The sequence below is a fragment of the Anoplopoma fimbria genome, chromosome 16, assembly GCF_027596085.1.
Source record: "Anoplopoma fimbria isolate UVic2021 breed Golden Eagle Sablefish chromosome 16, Afim_UVic_2022, whole genome shotgun sequence".
In the NCBI taxonomy this organism is placed as follows: Eukaryota; Metazoa; Chordata; class Actinopteri; order Perciformes; family Anoplopomatidae; genus Anoplopoma; species Anoplopoma fimbria.
In genome coordinates this window covers 9926128-9950886 of record NC_072464.1, presented here as the reverse complement: position 1 = coordinate 9950886, position 24759 = coordinate 9926128, and the positions used below count along the sequence as shown (strand labels likewise).

At 39.6% G+C, this 24759-nt stretch overlaps 1 protein-coding gene across 1 annotated transcript; it reads right to left on the bottom strand.

Annotated features, from left to right (window-relative positions):
• Positions 1-1326: 1326 nt before the first annotated feature.
• On the bottom strand, positions 1327-24269 carry dcaf6 (ddb1 and cul4 associated factor 6). The gene is given in 22 exon segments (XM_054614979.1): positions 1327-1892; positions 2014-2119; positions 2685-2773; positions 2857-3013; positions 3624-3762; positions 4421-4462; positions 4631-4907; positions 4910-4960; positions 5513-5622; positions 6684-6873; positions 7723-7782; positions 9703-9894; positions 10298-10669; positions 11311-11430; positions 12050-12143; positions 13710-13921; positions 15178-15313; positions 15983-16096; positions 16202-16387; positions 17145-17237; positions 19790-19851; positions 23865-24269. Coding segments are annotated over 22 exon segments (2958 nt in total). The 5' UTR covers positions 23962-24269; the 3' UTR covers positions 1327-1833.
• Between the last annotated feature and the right edge of the window lie 490 nt (positions 24270-24759).

The window sequence follows — 24759 nt, the reverse complement described above, 5'->3', positions numbered from 1 at the left end:
GAGGTCATATGGAGACTGATTATCAGTATTTCAGAGATTGTTATATTATTAAAATGCATTGGCAACGGCCTACATTTCATAATATTGTGCACTGAGCAGTGCACAGCCACCATGCCAGACATAATTCACTGCTTCTTGCTAGATTGGTCTTCGAAAAATAAATGGTGCTGTGTGTCGAGCTGCCTTAAGGAAAAACTGGTCTTAATCTACAACACTGTTTTAGTAAATATTCATTGGTACATGTGGTTTACCTCAAGTTTATTCACTCCATCACTCCCTTTACCATTATGAAAGAAGCTCAGAGAGGACATTTGTAATAAGTAGAGTTCTTCAGTCTTACCTCGTATCTTTTATATTATGTTTGAATGGTACTATACACATAAGTGATGTAACCTTTTGATTTTCACTATACAGTTTTAAGTATTAATAGAAATATTTGCATTCAAGTTTTGTATCAAGATTCTTCTATTAAAGTGTTTTCATTAAAAAAAATTCTGAACTCATTCTTGACTTATTATTTTTTCTTGATGCAGTGGAGCTGAGCCGTGTTAGTGTCTAAACAACAGCTACCAAAATAACAACCAGCTGTCTTGCAGTAATAAACTGGGGCTGTCTCACTCCATATTTGACTAGTTTGTACCTTTCATCATGTTTTACCGTTACATTCACTTCAAGTCAAATACCCAGTTATGAATCAAAAATCAAGAGGGTTGTTTGAGAACAGGTACAAATGATGTTACGGAGGATCCCAACTAACCATCTACTTTAAAAATGAAAGTTAACAGCAGTACTACCAAATATATGAATGGAGTTGTGTAAAGCTGTTTGCAGTAGCAGCACTAAATGTCTTCACGTGATGTCACTTTAGCCAGTGCCAGTGGGGTCTGAAGACTACAAGATTTAAAAGAAAGACGGTTAAGTTAGAGAGAAATGAGCTAAAGTCACTGTAAGGAACTTATTCATGGTTATAAAACTCATGAATCTCTATTTGACCTTAAGTAAACAAGCCCATCAGTGCGGATATTGGCCATTTCTGTATAGTTATTCTTAATGCTAAGCTATCGGTGCCACTGGGTCGGATTCCACATAAAATCATTAGCTACAAATTAGCTACTACACAGGTGCAGCTAATGAGGAAGTGTGAGCTAACAGTAGTTTCTGCAGTACAAATGGATGGTCTCTGCTGTCTAGCTTAAAAAAATGATTGTTAATCATTTCTGGAATGATTTTTAATTCTTTAGCTTGTTGCTAAGTCGTCTTGAGCTTATATCTTTCAGACATCTTTGAGATGCCATAGCTTTATTTTTTAATTCAAAATTCTGTAAAAGATTATTTACTTTATTGACATGTCCCTTTTGGGTAGAAGAACCACAGCTTTGTTTCTCTTGTTTTCTTCAACAATAAAATTAAAGCAATCTCCAAGTATGTTTTTACTTAAAGTCCTTGTTTACATGCGTAACTGCCGGAGCAGCACATCAACATTTTCTTAGCTTTGTGCTACAAATTCAAAATGTCACACGTTAACACTGATCAAAGCTCACTTTCTCCTAACAAAATAATATTGCACTTAACATCCTTGCACACCAGCCGCCATTATTCTCACACTTAATATATATACTGACGTCGTTGCCTTTTGCATTCACACAGATGTACTTTATCCTCATACAGAAACATCAGTAAGAAAGTCATCTTAAAAAAACACAGGGGGCTAGAAATTACACTAATTTTCAAAAGGAAGTATTCTACACTATACTTGTACAAATCTCAATTTTTTTTTCAAGTGCTATACAGCAAGAAGAAATTGTGTTTTCTTTAAAATAAAATCCCAGCAGGCTACTGCTCATCCTCATTTTCCTGTCCCGAACCTTCGGAGCGATCACCTTCTAGTCGATCTGCAAGAAGGCGAAAGTAGATATTAAAAAGAGGCAAGAAGGTTTCCTGAGGAAATGTAAGTACACAGTGTCTGTACCACCCCCACTTTCATAGGCACAAATGTTCAAACCAACTGTGTACCTGATCTGATGTGATTAAGGGAAGCCAACATTCTGAGCATGAAAGAAGCCGGGACCGTGATTGTGTTCCTAGTTTCCTCTAGCATCAGCTCGTTCCGAGTTATTACCTTGAAAGAAACCATGACAAAGAAAGATAAAGAGAGTGTGGAGGAAGTTGAAACTGACAAATAACGGGAATAAAGGAAAACTGTTCTGACACAACCATGAATAACATTATTTTCATTGTACAATGAGTTAAGACGTCTGCTGTTTGAAAATAAAATATACAAAGTAAAAGTTTGACATTCTTGGAAGGAAGCCTTCTTTATTTTCTTTGTGACACTTCGATGAGAAGATTCAGTATATATGAAGCCAGCAGGAGCTAGCATGAAGACTTGAAACGGGATGAACAGCTAGCTTGGCTCTTTCCAACTGTGACTAAATCCACCGTGTGTGAGTGAGGATAATATGTTTATGTGTGCTTATTGGGGGGAAATCAATAGAAAAGTACACCGTATCCTTAACTAAACGGACAAATCGAGTATGTAAGTTATTTGAAATGTTCTCATAGTGAATTAGTGGAACCTAATATTATCTTTAATGAGCCTGGGAGCATATTGTGCAGCACACTTCAATCAATCAATCAATCAATCAATCAGTCCACTAATTTCACTGATCTCCTAGCAGTCATACCTCATTGGCGAGGACTCTGTTGAAAGATGGCGACTGTTCCAGTGGCGACCAAATCTTGATATCGTAGTCTATCCCTGAAGAAGCCAGAACTGAAACAGAGCAGAAAATGAACATCACCATACTCAGTGACATCATCAGATCATCTGAGGTGGTGGATGAAGGTGGGACTCACTGGGGTCGTAAGGGTGGGGCTGCAGGCAGTTCACCACGTGGTTGTCGGCCTCGAGCAGCATGAGGTGCTCTGCAGTGTGTCTGTCCCAGATGAAGATGTGGCCGCAGTCTGAGCCGCTCATTACAAAGTTGTTCCCCCAAAAGCAGGATTCCTTTATCTGGACAAAATAAATAAACATCTTGAATATTACACTGTTAAAGGAATAGCTCAACATTATGGGACTCTGAAAGTTTGGTGAAAAGCTGGAGACCAGAGAGCATAAAGGAAAAAAACTGTTAGCCTGGCTGTCCAAAGCACACCTCGCTATTGTTCAATCATCACACAAACATTCATTTAAAAATATCAATTTGTGGTTTTGTAGCTATGTGGTCGAACTATTTCTTGACCAACAGCAGTTTATGCATCATCAGACATGTTGTCAGATTGAGTCCATGAGCTCTGGTTTTAGTACAAAACCTTACAATGATGACAGGATACCAGGAAGTTGACTGTCAGACTGTCATTTGTCAAGAAACAACATGTTAATTAGTGAACTCTAAAGGAGCTGGTAGGCGTATTTTTGCACTTTGGATAGACTGAGGCTAGCAGTTTCCCCGTTTCCTGTCTTTGTGCTAAGCTAAGCTAACTGCCAGTCCCAGCTTCATGCTTAATACAGAGACATGAGTGGTATCAATTTTCTCATTCGACTCAGAAAGAAAGCAAGTATTTCCCAAAAATGTCAAATCACTCCTTCAAGAGGCCTCTAAAGTAATATGATGCAAGTGTACCATTGTCCTGGAGTTGCGGTGGCCTTTGTAGACCATCTTGACTGAGGGTCTCCTGATATTCTGTGTCTCGCTCTCCTCCATCTCCCTTCGTTCTTTCCTCCTGCGAAACAGCTCCTGGATACGAGCGGCAGCTGAGCGTCTGAAAAACACAAGAAAAAACAATATATGTGATATAAAGCATGCAAAAGAAGAAGAAAAAAGACACACAAACCCATGCTGTCCCTGATGCTTATGAAGCCCATGCTTTGAATCTTGAGTGAAGTTTGTGCTGATCAAATCAATTCAACCAAAAAACAAAACCCCAAGCTAGAAAGCAGCCACTTTCAAGACAAATCAAATCATCACTGAATCAAGCCCCTAATATTGTTGTTGTGCAAAGTGTTTAAAAACTTTAAAAACAGGAGTGTCATTAAGTTAAATCCACACCGGTTCAGGAAGTATACTAGTTGGAAAAAAAAAAAACAGTCCTCCGCCTTTGGATGAAATGAAAATCAAAAATCAATTTGTCCGGCTCTTTTCCATCATGCACACTCTCTAAGATCATTCATCTGTCTTCTGTACACAATCTTCAAAATGCTGCTGTTGTGCTGCTACTCACACCACCTGTGGAGTCAGTACTCACATGCACATCACTCTAACGCTACAGTTAGCCGTGAGTTTATTAGTCTTTTGTGAGTGAAATGACCAAACCAAGACAAAAACCTGCTTTTCTTCATCATGTTATGCTGTTGAGTTTAAATGCTCTGCTGCATGTCACACACCTGGCAGGTTAGATGCTTTCAGTGCAAACACTTTACCTGATCATCCTATCTCCTACTGCAGATCCTCTGGAATTTAATCTATAGTTGTAGTAAAACAGTCAATGGCAAGGCATCACAGAAAATCAGAATACCCACCCTTTAAAGTGATATTAAACAAGAACAAAGATATATTAACCTGCATTGAAATAAATGAGGATGTTTTCTTGCTTGTAGTGAGTGAATAGAAACAAGAGCGGTCTAACGTACCTCTGTCCTTGACCTCTGAACCTCGTTGATGGGATGAGAATGGGATCGTCGTCGCTGTCGTCAGAGTCCTGGTGGGCCCGTGCAGGCTGACTCTGGCCCTCCTCTTCCTCCTCCGCTCTGGGCTCTGCTCTCCTGCAGCCTCCTGACGTGTCCTCGGTGCCTTCCGGCTGACTCCTTTCGACCGGTGAAGACGCCACCGTGTCCCCCTGAGAGGAGCCCGCCACTGGGGCCTGAGCCGACGAGCTGCCGAGGGCGCCGGAGCAGGAGGCGCTACACGCGGCTCTGTGGAGGCGGCCGGGACGCTCAGCTGCCCCGAGGACAGAGACGGAGCTGAGGGGAAATACATATCATTACATGTAGGACTTTGAAGTATAAGTGTTTGTATACTTGTAATATTTTTACTGATTAAGGTGTGACAGAGTGCATGTTTTTTGTTTGTTTTTTAAATGTATGTATCAAGTGCTGTATTTTTGTACTGCTTCTGTGCATTGTTTGCACCAATGAATTTCTTTCTTTGGATACTAAAGTTTAAGAGTAACTTAAAGATATAGTTTGGAAAAAAATATTTTTAAGATCTTAAGTCTAACTTAAGATCTTAAGTCTTACTTTATTTAGAATATTATATTTCAGTTCCCCTTTGGAAAAGGTCTGTTTGATGGATTGATTAACCTAACATCCTTTGGTAGTAATGTATACAGTAAAATCAGTCAATAAAGTTGGATCAAAGCATACGTTCGGACCAGAACCATCAGTGCAGGAGGAAGTTAAAGGTGAAACTTGCTTGAATCGTTGAAAACACAACTTTTCAGCCTGGTATTAAGTTTATTTTTAAATTTGATTTTAAATTGTGTCAGAGCAGGTTTCATGAACTGAAGGACTCACGTTGCTCTGACACTGAACTCTCCGTCGACCGAGTCTCTCTGCTCTGCACAGCTGCAGCCTCAGATGCTTTGGGACCTCCACTGCCCATAGAGCTGGATGTGCTACTGCTCCTGTAGAGGAAGATAAGAAACAGTGACTGAGAGTCATTCAAGCGGCTGAGGCTTTTTAATTATTTGTCAATGAGGAATTAGTTGTACCATGTTGATGATGCAACTGTTTCCACAACGTTTGTGCACAAAAATTCAGAGAGGGGGAACATTTTTCTGCTTTGCAAAGTGTAAAGGAACAAAAAACTATATACACTGAAAGCTTACATATAGAAACCTCATTGTCGTAATGAAATAAAATGAAGACAAGCTACCAAGCTATGCAATAATGTGGATCCACAATATTTTGACATGAAAATCATGAAATACATTTTCTAGAATACATTTTCACCATGATTTTAGGTTTGATTTACATGGGGAAAAAAATCATAAATCATATGGCAGAATAAACAACACATGCAACATCTCCAAAGTTATTTTCCATGTTATTAGTATTTCATGGAAGTCACTGCACATAAAGACGGAGAATTTCTGAGTATACCCTGCTTTTTTGCCTATTTTACTCTTAATGAGACCATCATTTATTAAATGAACATCATGGTGGATTGAAGACTCTTGAAACAGACTTGAAAGTAGCGACTGAGATCATAAGCTCATGTTTTACTGAGGTAATTAATCAAGTGAGATTCAGGGTCATTTTCTCATAGACCTAGATACAATCAGACTTCTTATTGCAACCACAGGAGTTGCCCCCTGCTGGTCAGTATAGAGAATGCAAGTCTAAGGCTCTTCTGCTTTGGGGCTTCACTTTTCAGAACCAGAGGTTGCCTTCTCTTCTGACTATGATGCCTGCTTTCTATTTATATTCAATTTGGATGAGGGACTGCATCAATGTACTTTTTTTCATAATTGATCATCTATTATAAAGCAGCCTGTAGAGAGTCCACTATCACATGCTTTGGGAGTAAAGAGTTATTATATAAACAAAGTAAACAATTGGTGCTCAAAAAAAATAATTCCAACAAAACAAAATCAACACAATAAACGTATTCAAAGGGAGAACAAAAATGTTCACAATGATTTCAGTAGGCCTTTTTTCTCCTTGTACTCAGACGGTCACTCACCACTCATCAGTGAAGTCCAGCTTGATGGTGCTGGTTGTGGTTCCCTCTGAACTGTAGTGAAGGCTGAGGACTGGCTCTGCTGCACTGGGTCGACTGGTGCCGACCATGGTGGTGGAGGTGGTGGGTGTGCTGGTGCTTACTGGTACAGAAACAGGTTGATCAGGAGGTGATCCTGCAGCTTCTGCTGCTCCTGAAAAGAAAACACAGGAAAAGCAGGCAAGAAGGATTGATTATAAATCTGTTCTGCCAATAATTCTGAAAGAAAAAGCTTTGACTAAGTATTTTTTCTGGTGTTCACAAAATGTAATCGGTTGTTTAAAAGCACATTAGCAACATGCAACCGTCTGGTGCATGATCACTTCCCATTGATAAACAACACAAACATGCAGCTGACATTAAAACAGCAGACAAAGGTGAACTATCACCAGCAACAGCAACAAGACACAAACTGATACTGTGCAGGTATTCTGATACCTGGGCTATGGGTATCAGCCAATACAGAGTATTGATCCGATACCAGTGGTAAATCAATAAGCTGTTTGCCTCACTGTGTGGAAGAGACTGGGATCATTCTTGCATGTGTAAGGTAACATAAGGTTTGACTTAAACATTGTCAAACAAAATGTACAAACAAATAATTACATAGATGTAAAAGTACTGAATTGTTATTTATCAATAACTCAATACTCAGATAATATATGTATAATATATTGTCACAGTATCTCTTATTGAATGTCTATGACATTAAAAAATTTAGGAGATTATTATGATTTCATTACTTAGGTGATGATTTTGATTATTATTAGAATACAGTATCTCTGGTCAGATAGACAAACTGTCTATCCACAGGCACATACATATGTGTCTGGACAGATAATGGGAATAACGGGAAAGTAAAGTAATGGATGGAGAGAAATAAGAAGCATGGAAACAATGCAGGACAGACAGTGCAGAGGGTTGAGAGCAAGTGTTTGTGTTGATGAGGGAGGGTGAAGAAGAAAAGCAAGAGGCAGGGTGGGGGGCGGGGGGGAGGACGCACCCTGCTGTTCATCAAGAGTCATGGATCCCAGCTGTTTGTTTACCACAGACGAGGGGGAATCTGGAACACAAATGAGACCGACTAAACATCGGACACGGATGTCAAACCTGAAGGCTAAGAGTTAAAGGCGCACGAGGGTTAAAAACTTCAAAGTCGTGTTAAAAATCGATTCCAAGGCCAAGCAGGAGAAGCTGTAAAATCAGCCAAAGTGGAAAAGAAGCTTCATCTCATCATTTCACATTCACTGCATGTGCAGAGTGAGTATCAGATATTATTACGTCTGAACGTGACAGGTTCATTCATGCTTACTACACGCACTGCTAGTAGATTATTCATTCCTGCGATGTTCTGAGATCCACCAAGCTCACCGTAAGACACCACGATGATAAATACAGACTTAATAATTACATTCTGTTTGCTTTTGAAACCTAAAAATAATCCAAATGTCTCCAACATATTTTTGAATTATGTGATATTGGTGATAACAAAGCCTTAATTATATCTTATATCATCAGTGCAGCCTGGTTTAAACATAAACAATACAAGCAATGGCCCTTTATTTAATGAATGACTTGTTGGTCTTGGATGTTCGATAAAGCCACTTTCAGGCATGCAGCTTGTTACATAAATGCGATAGCAATTTTAAGTGTCATTCTCATATTTGAACAAACCACTGAGTCCCTTTAACGTAAAGCTACGACCTAAAACCTACCGGGACAAACCTGTTAACATGTCTGAGTCTCTGAGTTGATTATTGTCTCATTCACATAAAGGCTGCAGAAGCAGAAGGTTAAATATCACTCAGAGATTAAAATGAAACTCTTGTTCGCATTAAGAGCAACTGTAACAAGTTAATTACTTAATAATTATCTTAAAATCAGAAAAATCTGTTCTGAAAAGGTGACATGACAAAATGCACTTTTTCATGGCTTTTCAAGATAAATAGTGTCCCTGGTTTGTATAGAGACCCTAAAAGAGAAAACCAGCCCATCTCTTTTTTCTTCTGCTCCATCTATCAGAAAAAGATCCTTTCTCATGTCAAATCAATCTTTTAAAAGGATTCCTCCCGTGCAGTGTGGGGAGAACATCCACATTAATCCTTGAACTGCATGGATGAACATATCCAGCAAAACATGCATTACACACAACATGTGAGAGTAATAGCATTACATGCACTGACAGGCCTTGGAAAATAGGCAGCTGACTCTGCTCTCTGATAAACAATGAAATAGAGAAAATGTGCATTCACTTTGAGAAGCATCGGCCAGCTCACATGGTCATTAATAACTCAAAAGTAAAAATAAAGTTAAGTTGAAAATAATCATCACTGAAGCAGCCTGTGAGAGAACTGAGAATACTCTCCTCCCTTCACATCATTTCTTTTCAACTTCAAACTATTTGTGCACCATCAGAATGTTGGGTCTCTTTTCTGAATTAAGCCCAAAGGAATGGTCCCTTAACGGACATCTACGTCTGAATGACAAAAAGCCATCACTTTAAGGCACAGTAGGAGAAGCCAGCAATGTTATTCCATGTCTGAGTGAGATCAAACCAAAGTGAAACAAGTCCAACAGTCCAGACAGCTGATCAGCAGGTATCAATAGAAACATGGGTGAACAACCACATGAGCCAAAGCAGAGCTTCATACCGGCCGGCGCCACTCGGGTGAAAACTCAAGCAACAAGTGGAGCAATGAAGTGAGAGCATTAGTGAGTGAGGGGCTGAGCAAACAGTGGAGAGGCGACACAGTGACGCTACAGAGGTTAATAAGTACAAGGTGCATCATTGGGGAATGGAAAGAGGATCACTGCGAGATTAGTGGTCAGTTTCATCAAGGCCGGGTCTTTCTGGAGCCTAACTGTCTCTACACACAAGACATGTCCGCCTTTTCCTACATAGAGGGAAAGATGGCAGGGGGAGGGGGCCCAGGCGAACAGCCCGCATGGAGGGGGAGGTGGGGAGCTCGGAGGGGAGGGTAACCTGTAAGGGGTTGAGTCTCAGCAGCAGCAGCAGTGGTTGCAGCTCTTTGTGACTGTCTCTCAGTGGCTGCAGGGGAGGAAGAAGAAGAAGAACGGGTCGCTCGCGGACCCAGTCCTGGTGGGTCGGCCAGCCGGAGTAACCTCTGCAAACGCCTACACACTAAACTTATGGGCAGCCGATGTGGACCGTACTCTGACAAAGAGGCAGAGGAAGAGAGGCAGAGTGAATGCACGATTAGCAGACAGAGGGGGGAGGATGTGAGGAGAGGATCGTGAGAAGAGAGGCAGGAAACAAACAAAGGAGGACAACAGGATGCTGAAGGAAAAGAGAGTGACATGAGGCTGCTGCTTGAGTGGAGTGGCTCCGACAAACACACGCAGATATACACACACACACACACACACACACACACACACACACACACACACACACACACACACACACACACACACACACACACACACACACACACACACACACACACACACACACACACACACACACACACACACACACACACACACACACTTCTCTGTACTGAAGACTAAAATGTGAATAGCTGGTTTTGTGTCAGTTGTGTGCATTGTTTTCTTACCTGAGAGAGCAGGTTCTGAGGTGGGTGTGGGCGTAGGCGTGGAGGTGGAGGTCGTAGGCGTGGAGGTCGCGGCCGTTTCTGCCTGACTCCTCTGCTCCGAGTCAGGTGAGGAGGTGAGGGTGGAGGAGGAGGAAGGAGCTGAGCTCTCCACTGATGAGGAGCTGGAAGGAGGAAGTGCTGTAACTGTTGATGATGACCCTGAGGAGGAAGAGGAAGTCGATTTAGGCATGGCCACGGCGGAGGCGGCAGGACTGGCCGGTACCTCCGGGGCGTTCGACCCCCCGGGCCTCTCTGGGACGCTGGGCTCCTGACTAGAGCCGCCTGCAGGGGCAGCTGGAGTACTCGACGCCCCTTCTGGACGGACAGCTGTCACTGAAACAAGAAAATAAAAAGATATCAACAATGTCAGGATGAACAGATTTTCTTGCATTAAAAAAATGTACAAAATATCAAATAATTGATGTACAGTTTCAGTATTTGTGGTGCTTAAAAATATAAATAGATAAGGTAAATGGATCATAGTAAAACAAGTGGTGCTTGACTTTATTTATTTATTTTCAGGGGAAATGCACAATGATTAACATCACTGCAAGTGTGCCAGTGTTAGCCAGAAGGCTAATTTTCAACTGTTGTCCCTTTATTGTTAGCTAACAACTAGCACCAGCTTGCAACATAGTAAACACGTATAAGAAATGTTAAACAATATGCTAATAGCCCAAAACTGTTTTTTTACATAGCTGTACATGCACCCCTCAAATTTATTTTGCCAAAGGTTTTAGTCAGAATGGCAAATTGTACGTTTACATTTTCACGGTACATTTGATTAATGCTTATTTGTAGAGGGAAAATGATATAGCATGAGCCACATAACACACAATTTAGTCTACTTACACAATGCACTAAACTTACCAACAACACACAAACACACACCGGTAATTTGAGGACTTTTAGTGTGTCTGATTTGCTGAGTGTTGAGTCAGTTTTTCAGATAGGGAGCAAAGTCAATGTCTCACCTCTGGGTCGTGTCTGCGGCCGAGTTCCTCTGCTGCTCTGAGCTTCGCTGGCCTCCTCAAACCAGCGAGACAACATGTCCGACATCCTCTGCATCAGAGACACGTTGGGGCTTTGCTCACCTACAAGAGAGTGTTTGAAAAATGTTCACAGGTTTACACCGGCCGTATTAAAACAAACATGACAAAGACAATTTTGCAATGTCTTTCATGACTCCTGACGACATAGTTAAAGTTTCTCATGTGGCGCCATTCAGTAGAAATGGGGAAGTAAATTTGACCAAATATTGATTTTTGGTCAAAAAAGACTCTGCAATTTGGACAAGTTCAACAAGTGATGACTAAAGCAAGTAGAATGGAATAAAAGTTGTGTGTGCTATGTTGTTATTGTGACACTGACATTGAAGTGGAATCACAGACAAGGTCTTCTATGTCGAAGCAAACTACTTTTAGGTTGACGTATCACTTGTATCTGCATGCATATTCATATGCATATGCATTTTTCATGCTCTGATTATGCAGCCTTGCAAGACCATGTAATTGTGACTTTACTTCTTATGAAAAAGGATTTAGGAATAAATCAAAATGTAAAAAACAATGTATTTAAAACATTTTTTAACGTGTGGGTGGGGGGTTGGTAAACTGTCTCAGAGGCCAGATCTGTAATGAGAGACTTCTGCTTTAAACTTAACGAGCAGGAACACCCACATGTCAGTTGCTGTACTGACTAATCTGATCTTACCGTCCCTCTCCCTCTCGCTCTCAGGACGAGCTCGGGGTCCAGTGTCAGACCAGTCACCTCGCAGACGGAGGCGCTTCACTGGAGGCTGCCTCAGCTGTGGAAACACACACACACACACGGAAAGATTAGCAGTTTGTCAGTCAAAGCATGGTCAAAAATAGCTCCGCTGCCAAAGCAAAACACTGCTCGTCTCTGTCAGTGTCCTCTTTAGAGGGCCCCCTCCCTTCTGGCTGCACGACTGAGGTTGCCTCCACTTTCCAGTCCCCTGGCTCTCTTTACAGGGCAACAGGCTGAGAGCCAGAAATAGAAAAAGGGGGTCTTAGTGCAGGGACTATCAACGGCTTTACTCCGGAAATGTCATCAGGTCTGATTGTGGGCTGGAGGTGGTGAAAAGCGGCAGAGGCTGAGAGAGATAATAGAATAAATCAGAGAGCAAAAGGCCCTGAAGGAATGAGGTTACAGGTGGAGGAAAAAGATAGAGAGAGAACAAGAGAGAGAGGGAGAGAAAGAGGGGGGGTAATGAGCCTTTGCTTGGCTGTCCCTTCCACCTCAGCCTGAACTATTTTGGAGGATAGATGAACACTGCCTGCGTCGGTCGCTGTATTTGGAAAGGAATGTGTGTGGTGGTTGCATCTCGACACAGCTGAACTCACCACGAGGCTCTGAAACACTGGCACCATGATCCAGCACATTCAGACACACGTGAAGACCGCCTCTGGACGTAAACACTTTCAAACTAAATTCCTCATCAACAGATCTGACGACCCAGACACATTTAAGAACACAAGTCTTATATTTGGTTTTAATCAATAATCCATTGTGCCTTTTCTTTCTTTATAACAATGTCGTCGTCGTCCCCCCCCCTCCTCTGGTCTTCAGGGGCAATCTGCTCCCCTCTCTGCACTGCATCAGCCAGTGCAGATTTAGAACTGCAGTGCTCTTAAGCAATCAGCCACAACAAGGTCTCTTGTTGTGTTTGTTTACAAGAAACATCCCTATAAATGCCTACATGGAAGACTCTGCTTGGCCACACATACTTATATTTTCTATAGTACACATACAAATAGCACACAATGGTTAATCATATGTAGTATATGTGAAATCTTTTAGGATAGGAGCTGTTGAAAAGCATGTTCTGCTTCTTGCATTTCTCTTCATCAGATTATTACTATATATTTAAATTAGAGCTAAAATGATCAGTCTTTGAGCTAGTGTGTTAGCATGCTGGAATTTGTTAATTAGCACTAAACACAAAGTACAGCTGAGGTAATGCGAATGTCATTAGTTTTGTAGGTAATTGGTCATAAGTGAAAGTATTGGTCAATCTGATGATGGAAAGGTGGAGAGAGAGTCAGACGATCACCAAATTGTTACAGTTCATCCTGAGATGAACATGAATGAACCAAAATTTTGTGTCAATCCATCCAATAATAAACCACAAATGTGAACCTCACAAGAGAATAGGACAACTATGGGAAAAGTGAGAGGATCACCAAATTCAGCAGGATTCATTTCAGTCTGGATCAAAGCGGTGGATCAACAGACAGAGATAACCATCACCTGAGCCATGCCACAAGCGTAACTAAAAACACACAGTTCCTATCGGGACTCATGTGATCTTATGGGAGCCGCATGACTCGAGTCAACACTGGGCGCTCACCTCCTCCCTCCTCTCCTCTGACGGGCCCTTCAGCTCTCGGGCCTGGTCGTCTTTGGGGTCGAATAGGTAGATGTAATCGGAGGAGTAGCTGACCAGCACCTCCCGACCGTCCTCGCTGTAGCAGAGAGAGGTCACGCGACATGACTTGTTGGACAGGTGAGCGGGAACAAACCTCACGCACATCCCCGTCGTCCCCCGGCCCATGTAGTTACCTGTGGATGACAAAGAGAGTCCCTGACTATCTGCTGGCTAAGATTCTTCAATGATGTCTCTTTTATTTCATTTTTGCTTCTTTTTTTATCTTACGTTTATTTTTTAGAAGTTTTAGCCAAGTGCTGTTTGAAATAAATATTTAGTAGGATACATTTTAAGATCCCCAATTACATAAAAACACATAAACCAATTGCATATATTACTTGATAACTGAACATTTTACTCAGCGACACAAGTGAAGAACTTAGAAAATGTATTCTTATATTTCTGTGTGTCTTTAATATATTTTTATGTGCTATGTAAAGCAATTTAAAATGACACGATAGTTATATTTTCCATACAAATAAACTTGGCAGGCCTTAAATAATGTTTACATTTTCTGTTCTTTACTTTCTTTAGTTTCCACTCTACAACATTTTGTGTATGAAGGATGCTTTATAAATAATGTTTCTAATGTATTCGAGTTGTCAGGAGCATTTTCAGAAAGATTTATGTAAATATCTAGCAGACACAGCCCAGCAGGATGAAACTAAAAACCAAGAGAGGAACCCCCCTTACACATGCTTCATTACCTCAATCGGTCAGCTTGACCTATTAATAACACTAAGAACAAAACACTATGCCAACAGAAGTGAAGAAAATATTAAGATAAATTATATTCTATTGCTATATTAGGCTAATTTTGATCTTTCAAAAACATCCACGATGCCTTCAAACATACAGTGAAACTAAAGGTCAATGTGAATCTATTATATCTACATACATATAAAGAAAGGGGAAGTTTAGCAGAGGTGGGACCAAGTCATTGTTTTGCAAGTCACAAAATAAGTCTCAACTCTTTGAGATTAAGTCACTAGACAAGACTGACATTTCCCAAGTTAAGTGCCAAGTCATAAACGTTGAGTTTTGATTCTAAACAAGTCAAAATGTGCTCTTCAAAAATGTAATGCCATTTTAACGACAGAGTAATATTACATTCATTTTACAAAAATCATGACTACATTTTTAAAATTTGTATTTATTTGTTAAAACAAGTTTCATACTTTTTTTATGTTTGTGTTTGGGGAAAGGTATCAAGTCTTTTCAAGTCAAATGGCTCAAGTCAAAGTAAAGTAACATGTAATTTATGTTAAAGTCCAAGTCGAGTAAGAGGCTTTTTTTGATTTTGTCAAAGCTTGTATCGAGTCCAAGTCATGTGACTCGAGTCCACACCTCTGAAGCTGAGTGAGTGATGTCAGCCTGTAGAACATGTTACCTGTAGCTCTGGTGCCCAGCATGCGTCTGTCGTAGATCCTCACTGAGCTGTCAGAGCAGCCAACAGCCAGGTAGTACGGCACCAGAGGAGAAATGGAGATAGAGGTCGCTGCCCTTCGACAGTTTATCAGAATGTCCTGAAGTCAAAGAATAGACATTACGTTAGAATTTCTTCTCTTTTTTTAGAGTCAATGAGCCCTTCTCTAAAGTCAGTAGCAACAGAGGTGGCACTTTACAAATCTGTATTTACAGTAATATAGATGTGAGGACATTCAATAGTTTGATCTTGAAAAAAACTCCATTCCATTGGATTTGATATTTTCCAGTTGTGGATGTCCACTTGTAACATTAACACGCTGTAGGGTAATTAAAAGGGAGAGGTAACAGAGACAGGTTAAGGTCACAGGCACTGATCTTGAGCTGGGAATACGAGAAGATGCAACACAATCTAGAGGGCACAGCTTCACGCACAGCTTCACTCACACACACACTGATGCAACCTGGCCTGAAGCCAAGAAAACTGTTTTGTAGTAGCACCATAATACAACATAATGTGTAATGCATATTAAGCCAGAATGTATAGAGTTTATATACAGTATATCTATATAGATATGTATATATCTATATATCTATATAGATACACACTATGATGTATCACAAATTTTAAAAGAACTAAATCTGAAAAAAACAGGATAGTATCACCGATAACATGACATTTTCTCCACGATGAAAAATGATCCCCACTAATGACCAAATCACGGCCATCACCCACTGAAAGGAGAAAAACATCACAGCTGTCACCGTACATCTTTGCAGTCTTCTTTCGTGCAGCTCGTCTTCGTGCGGAGGTCAAACCACCGCACTGTGCCGTCTTCCCCACACGACAGAAACGTGTAGGGGTCATTTGGTACCGTCATAATCTGACAAAACAAAAAGAGAGGCAGAGGTTAGGAGACAGAAACCATGAAGAGGAAAGACGCATGTGCTCTGTGAAATGTTTGACCAGCGCTGCTCCTCCTCAGTACCTCATAAGCTGTTCCATAATGGCAGGTGAACTGACACTGTCTGTTGTGCTCAGGACTCTTCTCTGTGTTGGTGTAGTAGATGATGCCGTCTCCGGAGCAGGAGATGATCTCCTGATCGTTCGTGTGCGGCATGAACTTGGCGCTGAAGATATTCGCCCGATGACCTGAACGTATGGACTTCTTGACCTGAGGAAGATAAATGGAAATAAATGATAGCAGAATGGGAAGTAGCTGACGAAGGTAACTGAGATTTCAAAGTCTTTCCAGGTCCCACCTTCACCTAAACACACACTACCTGCACTGAATAAATTGGGGTGCTCAACTTAAAAAAAGAACTGCAATATGTTTGTTTTCCCCAAAAGAAATTCAGGGAGGAGGTTGTGTTTCATTGGTGGAAAAGTGCAAAAACATCCCCTCATATTCTCATCGTTTTCAACTTAAGATCAATGACGAATATTGCCTGTTTTGAATCTCTAAAAGCAAAGACCAATAATTACCAAAGGAAATTTAAGTATAATCAAATTTGTAATGTATATAGAAAATAAACAAAATGAAAACAAAATGGTATTTTATTAAAATGTTGTGCCACTCCTTTTGTCCGTCCACAATTTATTTGCCTTTTGTGCCCAGATTTGTTTTGTTTTGTTCTGTTTGCTTTGTTACCCGTTTACTGTAATATGTTTTCTTGTGTTGCATCATGTTGTTTATCTACTGGAAAACCTGAATTGACAATAAATATTATTTACAACTAATGAACTAAACTGCTCTCATGTTTTGGTGTAAAACCTGCAATTGAGTTGATAAATCATAAACAGCTGTAAAAAAAGTAAACTTTATCTGCTTTTAATTCATAGACAAAAGTAAATGTATGGCCTTCTGTTGTTCTTCTATTATTAAAATCAGTGACGATTTCTGTCTACTCATTTTATTGATCACAACCTACCTTTTTGTTGTAAGGGTTGGAGATAACCAAAAAGGTGTCGTCTGAACCCGACAGGAGATATTCACCGGTGTCGTTCCAGGATATAGTGTTGACCTGAGGAGAGAGTTAATACATCTGATTATGCAAAGATAGGACGTAAACTTTGCAGATTACATTAGTGCCGAAAGGATTAGTTGATTCATTATTCTGAACTAAACATTACTTGATTCCAGCTTCTCAAATGTGACTTATTTGCCTGTTTTCTTTCATTCTATAATTAATTGTAAGCAGAGAAAAAAAAAAAGCATTTTGAAGACGTCACTTTGGGTTCTGGGAAAATGTCACATTTTAGAGAGACTAAACCAGAGGTTCCAAACCTGAGGGTCTGGACCCTCGTGAAGGGTTGAAAGATGAATCTAAGTGGTCAGGAGATGATTATCAGTGGAGGATATAAGAAAACACAAAATGCTCCTACACTGAATTAGTTGTTTTTATATGCGTTTTTCTAATCTGTGCTTTTTTGTGAAATATTGCATAGTTTCAGCACTTCAGACCTCTGGAATGAATTAAATGAAAGGGTTTAAGAAAGAATAAAAGACTGATCTACTAACAACACATGGTCATGCACCTTGTGACGAGGGGTTGTTAGTAGATATCGGTTTGTCTTAAGGGCTCACAAGCAAAAAAGGTTGGGAACCACTGAGGGTTTACTTATCTTGTCCAATTCAAATAACTCATCAACAGGTTTATTAACATTCAACTGACTGATATCACTATAAAACCATAGCCACACATTTCACTTGTTAGTAATCCATCCGTGAATCTAAAGCAGAGCACAACAACGTCCAGCTGACAGATTGCTGTCACCGGCTGATCAATATTTCATTAACACCTGCTTGTTGCAGCTTCAGTGTATTCATCATCACACTGTTGCTCTTCATTTCCAGACTCACCCTGCTGCAATCAGTGAAACTACACTTCCTTCCTGCCCATCAAGCACATCCTGCAGCTGAACCCGAGGCTCAACCTTATAACACGTTTAAAGCCAGTTTCAATCCATTCTGATCCTCTGAAGTAAAAAGTTATCAGACTGTGAGGTGGAGTGGAGGTGAATCCGTCTTGTATCTCTCAGGTGATGAGAGATTAAAAGGCAGGGAGTGAGCGGGGTTGAGGTGATCTTAATGTAGAGTATCATAGTGCCTGTTTTTAAAACATAAATCTGAGTATCTTGTGCAATAAGAGTCCAAAAAGTGTCAGTCTACAACAGACAGGTAGATATATAGATTTATAGCTAAATCTACATGTACATTATATTGTTATGTTTCTTATAAACTTATATTTATTATATTGGTCAACTGGGAATGCAACTCTCTTTGACCAACAACAAGTTGGATTTCACAACTGGCTCTCTGAAACCACCTTGTCCAACAGCTGACATGGCTGAGGCGAGCATAGCCACCTATATTAAACTGAGAGGATGCAGCTTCACAAGGCCAAAAATGTAGTTTCTGTTACTTATTTGTATGTAATTTGGGGAGGGGGGATGTCTGGAGATGGGTCTATTTGTTTGGCTTATTTAGTACAAAAAAAAAGAAGTGCTAACCAAAGAACAGATTCTAAGTTCGGTGACCACCTTCAGTTACAACTGCAAATAACAATTTCATTTTGGATAAATCTGCTGATTATTTAGTCTATAAAATGTCAGAAAACATTTCCCACAGTCCAGCCAGGGCAATGTACTCAAACATTTACATTTTTCTGACCAAAACAAAAGCAGAGAAAAGCAGCAAACCCTCACAGCAGAGAACCTGGAACCAGAGAATTTATAAGCATTTCTTTTTACTATTTTTCTTGAACTATGGCAAAAACTTTTATCAAAATAGTTGAATTATTTCTCTGTTGATCTGATGAACCATAAACCATATAGTTAATTCTCCAGTGGGGTAGCCTCTATGATCTATGACTTCCTGGAGAAAAGATGCTACATCAGCCAACTCCTCTAAATAGGCAACATATCTAAGAGAATACATATCAACATTTAAATCATATTTTACTAATAGTCTATAAATTGTCAAAAATAATGTCAAATGTCCACCACATAATTTTAGAACCCAAAGTATACAGTTTCTAATTATATGCGACACAGAAAAGAAAAATCGGTAGATTTCAGAGGTTATAAACAGCCTAATCAGTACTTTCTAAGACAATGTTTGCCGTTTTTTTATTCAATAAACCATTTAAATGTATAAAGTGATGACCAATTTTCTGCCTCTAACACTACATAGAAAAATAAACATATCTCAGCTTGCGTATACATAAAAAAACAGCTAATATATTCATAACATACAATAAAAAATGTTCCTACATTCCTTTTTCCTGCAGCAGTTGTGGTTAAGACATGGCAGGTATTAAAGTGTAGCTGTAGTTGTTGTGGTGTTTTGGACGGACTGACGTCGAGGCCGATAGTGTGACAGGACGTGTGACAGTTATGTCAGCTTCAGGTTTCTCAGCGGTGTTAACCACCTGAAGTCAGAGATCTGCTCTCTGTCGGACACTTAGGCCTCACAAACTGACTGAGGGAAAGGCGTAATGTGTTTGTTTTTATTTATCATGACATGAAATGAATGGACATAAAGAGCAAATTGATGAAAATTTGGGGCACTTACACAGCCATCATGTACGTTGAGTGTCCCTTCAAGTTTAAGTCTCTGAACAAAATCTCTTCTTCCTGTAAAACAAGAGAAAAAACAACTTTAAAATAATGACAGGTTAACTGGATTTATTTCTCATCCCACTGAATTACAGCTCTATCATCCATGCATCCAACTCCACTCTAGTTACACGCAAAAGTAGTTCTGTAGACCAGTTTAAATTTCACATTAAACATTTGAATTCAGTCTTTCGGTAACATGTGCTGTGTTATTTCTGGGGATGAATCATTCTTTGCACTGGCTTGCACCAACTGATAAAATAAAGAAAAGAGAAATTTTCATGGTGCCTTAAAATTATACTATAAAAGGCAGGAAAAGTAGTCTGATTAGCCCATTCTTATGATACATCTTTCTGCTATTTAAAAAAATAAAAACATGGTTTCTGAAGGACAGTTCTTGGGAGTCAATAAAATACACACAATAAAGGCAAGATCTGCAGGGGATTTGTGAGTTAGGAGCATTAATTACACTGTGAAGAAAAACACTTATTATGTGTTTAGATACTTTTTATGTCTGGAACAATTACTCATTAATTGTTCAGGTTATTTGCTGGTATTTAAGCCATAATTCTTGGCTTTAAAGAGTTATAATTCATCCAGAGCAGTAATAAAGTTACTTTGTGATACTTTTCACAACCACTTGTAAGTCATGAGCCATGTCCCACATCTATGTTACACACTGACTGTAAACAGGTTCTGTTTTGTTTTGGGTTCACATTGTAAAAGAGACAATTCAGTGTACTTAAAAACAGTCAGCCGACAAAGTGCGCTGTTGACACTATTCTCCCACAATGCAATGCACAATGGGAAATGGAGGAGGTGCCCTTAGCTGCTAAAATGAAAACCACTTATGAATGAAACAACTCAGAAAACAGAAAAATAACTGACATTTTTGGAAAAAAGAAACATTTTGCTGTCTCTTTGTTTAAAGTCGTGATTGTGTTTGACGTCTGATGGTGCACTTATTGTTAACTCCTCCGTTTCTTGTTTCATATTTATTCTCATTATCATCTAACCAAAATCGATCTCTTTATCAGTGTTTTGGTTGTACAGAGACAAAGACATGAGAAAGGCCTTTACCTGACTCAGGCACATATAATATAATATAACATAATATAATATAATATAATATAATATAATATAATATAGGTCTGAGGAGGATGTAGCAACCCTTCTTCATGTAATGTGGGAGTGATGTTTTCTCTTTTGTTAAAGAAAGAAGTTGCGAAAGCCAGCAGCGAGTATACGATCGAGAGCTTTGACTTGCACAGACAGGTTTTATTAGTGTTTCAGGAATCAAACAAGCCTGAATTTGTGTTGAGTGTTTACTGTAAATGAGAAGCTAAAGGCTCTTCAGAAGCTCTCAATCAAAAGGACTCATAATGATAATAATAATAATGCCATATATGAACATGTTAGACTAACAAAATGAAAGTATTCCTCCTACAGTCATGGACAGACTGCTCACACAAGATGTTCTTCATTTGTTATTTATATCTTAGTTATTCTATAATGTGTTGTGTGATATCTTCTGCTTGAAGATATAATTTAAAACAACAAAATTACCATTTACTGACTTTTGGTGTTCTGGTTACAAAAGAACTGAGGCACTGGCTCTATATAGATACATTGTATCTCACGCTGCAACAAATAATAACTTTTACTATTGGTTTCTTTAAAATAGTATTAATCAATTGCTTGTTTGGTCTATAAAAAGTCAGAAATTAAAAACATTGATAACGACAATGATATAAAAAGGCAAAAGTAGCAATTAATTGCGTTGGAGAAGCTTGAACCAGAGAAGTTTGACATTTGAACTAAAAAAATGTGTGTATTAATCACAAAAATATTTAGAGATTAATTTGGACTAGCACCAATCGTATCACCAAGTGCCAACAAATAGCCTTTGTTTATAATTATAATTAAGCCTTTATTAGTCCCACAATGGGGAAATTATTTCTCTGCATTTAACCCATCCCGGAGGAGCAGTGGGCTGCAATGAAGCGCCCGGGGAGCAACTTGGGGGTTAGGTGTCTTGCTCAAGGACACCTCGGCATATTGCCGGTAGAGGGGTTTGAACCACCAACCTTGTGGTTACGGGACAAGCGCTCTACCTCATGTGCCACAGCCGCTCCAGTTATACATGGAAATAAGGATAATATGTTAATGCCAAAGTGGATCGTGACCTGCCTGTAAATGAATTCATTGTTTTATTTCAATGTTAACACCTATGTTTAAATTCTTTGTTTTGAATTCTTATTTTTGCTCATTGAGTTACTCTGTGTTTTTTGGAGTCTCCCATCAGCATGTTAAACAGATTCAAATGCCTTTATTAACACTTAAATCTCTCTTCAGTTCACAGAAAGCCCTGCGATACATAACCTCCCCGGAAGTGTCTTCAATGTAGACCCCTACTTGTTGCCACCATCCCCCCTTTTGAAGCTAAAAATATCCTCCAAGAGCTCTGACCCACACATCACTGCAAGTATCCTCTACCCATAACACAATAACAGCTCCAACCATATCTCAGTCAAGCTAAATACGGCGCTGACTAAAGCGCTGTGGCACCTGCCCCACCTCAACAGGCTTATATATCTTCAGTCAACCACTCTCAGGTGCTGACTGTTTGACAGGACACATTGCAGACGAGACTTATAAACCTCCCTGTTTCACTGTGTGCCAGCACCGCTGCCCTCTGTTTACTCCGTGGTCACTGTTGTTTTATCATGTTTATCACTCCTCGTAAAAAAACAGCAGCAAAACACAGACAAATCTCATTAATGAGGATGATTGCTGGAAGTTAACTAACACTAGAAAGTTTTATAGTTTAACCCTGGTTAAGTTTGAAACATGAATAAAAAAACTAAATGATACGAGTTCATTTTAACCACATGGAACAGACCCCTTTACACACTCTAGACTTAATATTTCAACCTAAAATGCTTTTATTTGTAAGTGCCACAATAACACAGCTATATCTTCTTCAGTGACTGCTTAAAACATGGTGCAGGTTGATGGTAAGTTTTTAAAATAATTTATAATAAATGGCAATGGGAAAAAGCCAGTGCTATTTTTATTTTGTCTATTACTCTTGTCAAGCTTAGAGTTGAAGCAGCTGTCTTCCTTTATTCCATGTAATAACTTTCTTTGAAAATAAAGAATTAGACTGGCAATGTATTGATATACTGGCCTGATATTCTCTATACTATTACACTATTTACTGAATATTTCCTGACTTGATTCTATAGTTATTGTGTCTGTTTGAATTGGCATACCATCAGAATGTTGTTTTTAAGGTTATGACGATCACTTTCAGTTTGGATAGGAGCACTTAGCTGCAAAATATACTTTATAATGCACAATCCCTCCTGCAAATTTCCCCGCTGCGGGACTAATAAAGGATTATCTTATTTTATCTTATCTTAAGACTTTAGAGGCCTGATCACAGCTTTTTTACTACATTATTTTGACTGTCGTTTTAGTTCTATATTTTAGAGTTATTTCACATAGATACACATAAACACAGGCAGACTGGTATGTAGACAGATAGAGGTGGTGATGTAGCCTGTAGATGGTAAATCATCCATGGAAATAGCATCTATGCCGCAGAAATATCGGATTATCTGAATGAGGAGATGAATGTGTTTTTTTCTTTCTGTAGCTATTACATCATAAAATGCATCACTATTAGGTATTATATATATATATATATATATATATATATATATATATATATATATTCATATATATAATATTCATATTAAATGTAATCCCCGTCTAAACTCTGGTCTCTCACATCTCCTGTTTTACATGATCAAACTAAAGGTACAGTCTCTGTTGTGTTTACACTGGGCGGCTCTTTGCAGAAGGGACAACTTCTCTGTTATTAAGTAGATGTTGAGATCAGTCGTGTTGAGTCCACCGATGGCTGTCAGTGGATGTGATTCAGCACCACAGACACAGACCGGTGTTATTACAAAATAATACATGTTTTCACAACTAGCATCAGAGGGGCTTGTTTTTGTTCTTACCCAAGTAGTTGGTCCTGATGGTGTTAGGCTCGTTGTATCCAATTAAACGTTTATTTACATCCCAAACCAGGTTTCCAGACCAGGACATTGTGACCATATGTGGGTTTGAATTAACAATAACATTGAAACCAAGCTAACCCGTTCCTGTTGATGTCGCCTTTTATTTATCGTCGCCTGGTTGTGCCATGGATGTCAGTCCCTGTGGGTCGGGACGGCGCTGACGTTAGCTGCGGCTGCGACACTCCGCGTCGGCATCGCTGGAGGGGAGAGAGTCGCTGTGTGCTGTCCGCGGTCCTCGTTACTTTACATTCACTGTGCTGCTGCTCTCTGCGCTGCTAACTCTCCGTCCTGCTAGCATAGCCAGGTTTATTTCTTCTAGCAGGCAGCGGTCAGCTGTGTCCAAACCACGCGATGAACTACGGGATTTGACGGAGAGGGTAGGAGCGCTCGTTTTACGGAGCCAAATAGCAGTCGGGAGAAGAGTATCTGGGAAAGTGAAGCAGGAAAACATTTCCTTGACCATTTTTTTTTAACAGTGGTGGAAAAGGTATTCAAATATTTTTACTTAAAATAAAAGTGTCAATACAACAGTGGATGTAAAAGTCTGTGAGCAGCAATCTGGCTTTTTTTTAAATCAGAATACCTGACCCCAGAATTGCAGTGTGGTCATTTGATCTACTGCATTCATTTCAGAACATTTCATTTCATTACAGTGAGCGCTATTGTAGTGGCTGATGTGCAACTATGCCATCAAAACCCATGCATATACAAGAAAACAACATTTGAATAGCTGTCCACTGTAGTGACCTCTATGCATGAAAGGGTTAAAGCAGAACATCTCATTTAAGCCCTTTATTGGTGCATATATCCAAATGAATCTTCTACTAAATACAAA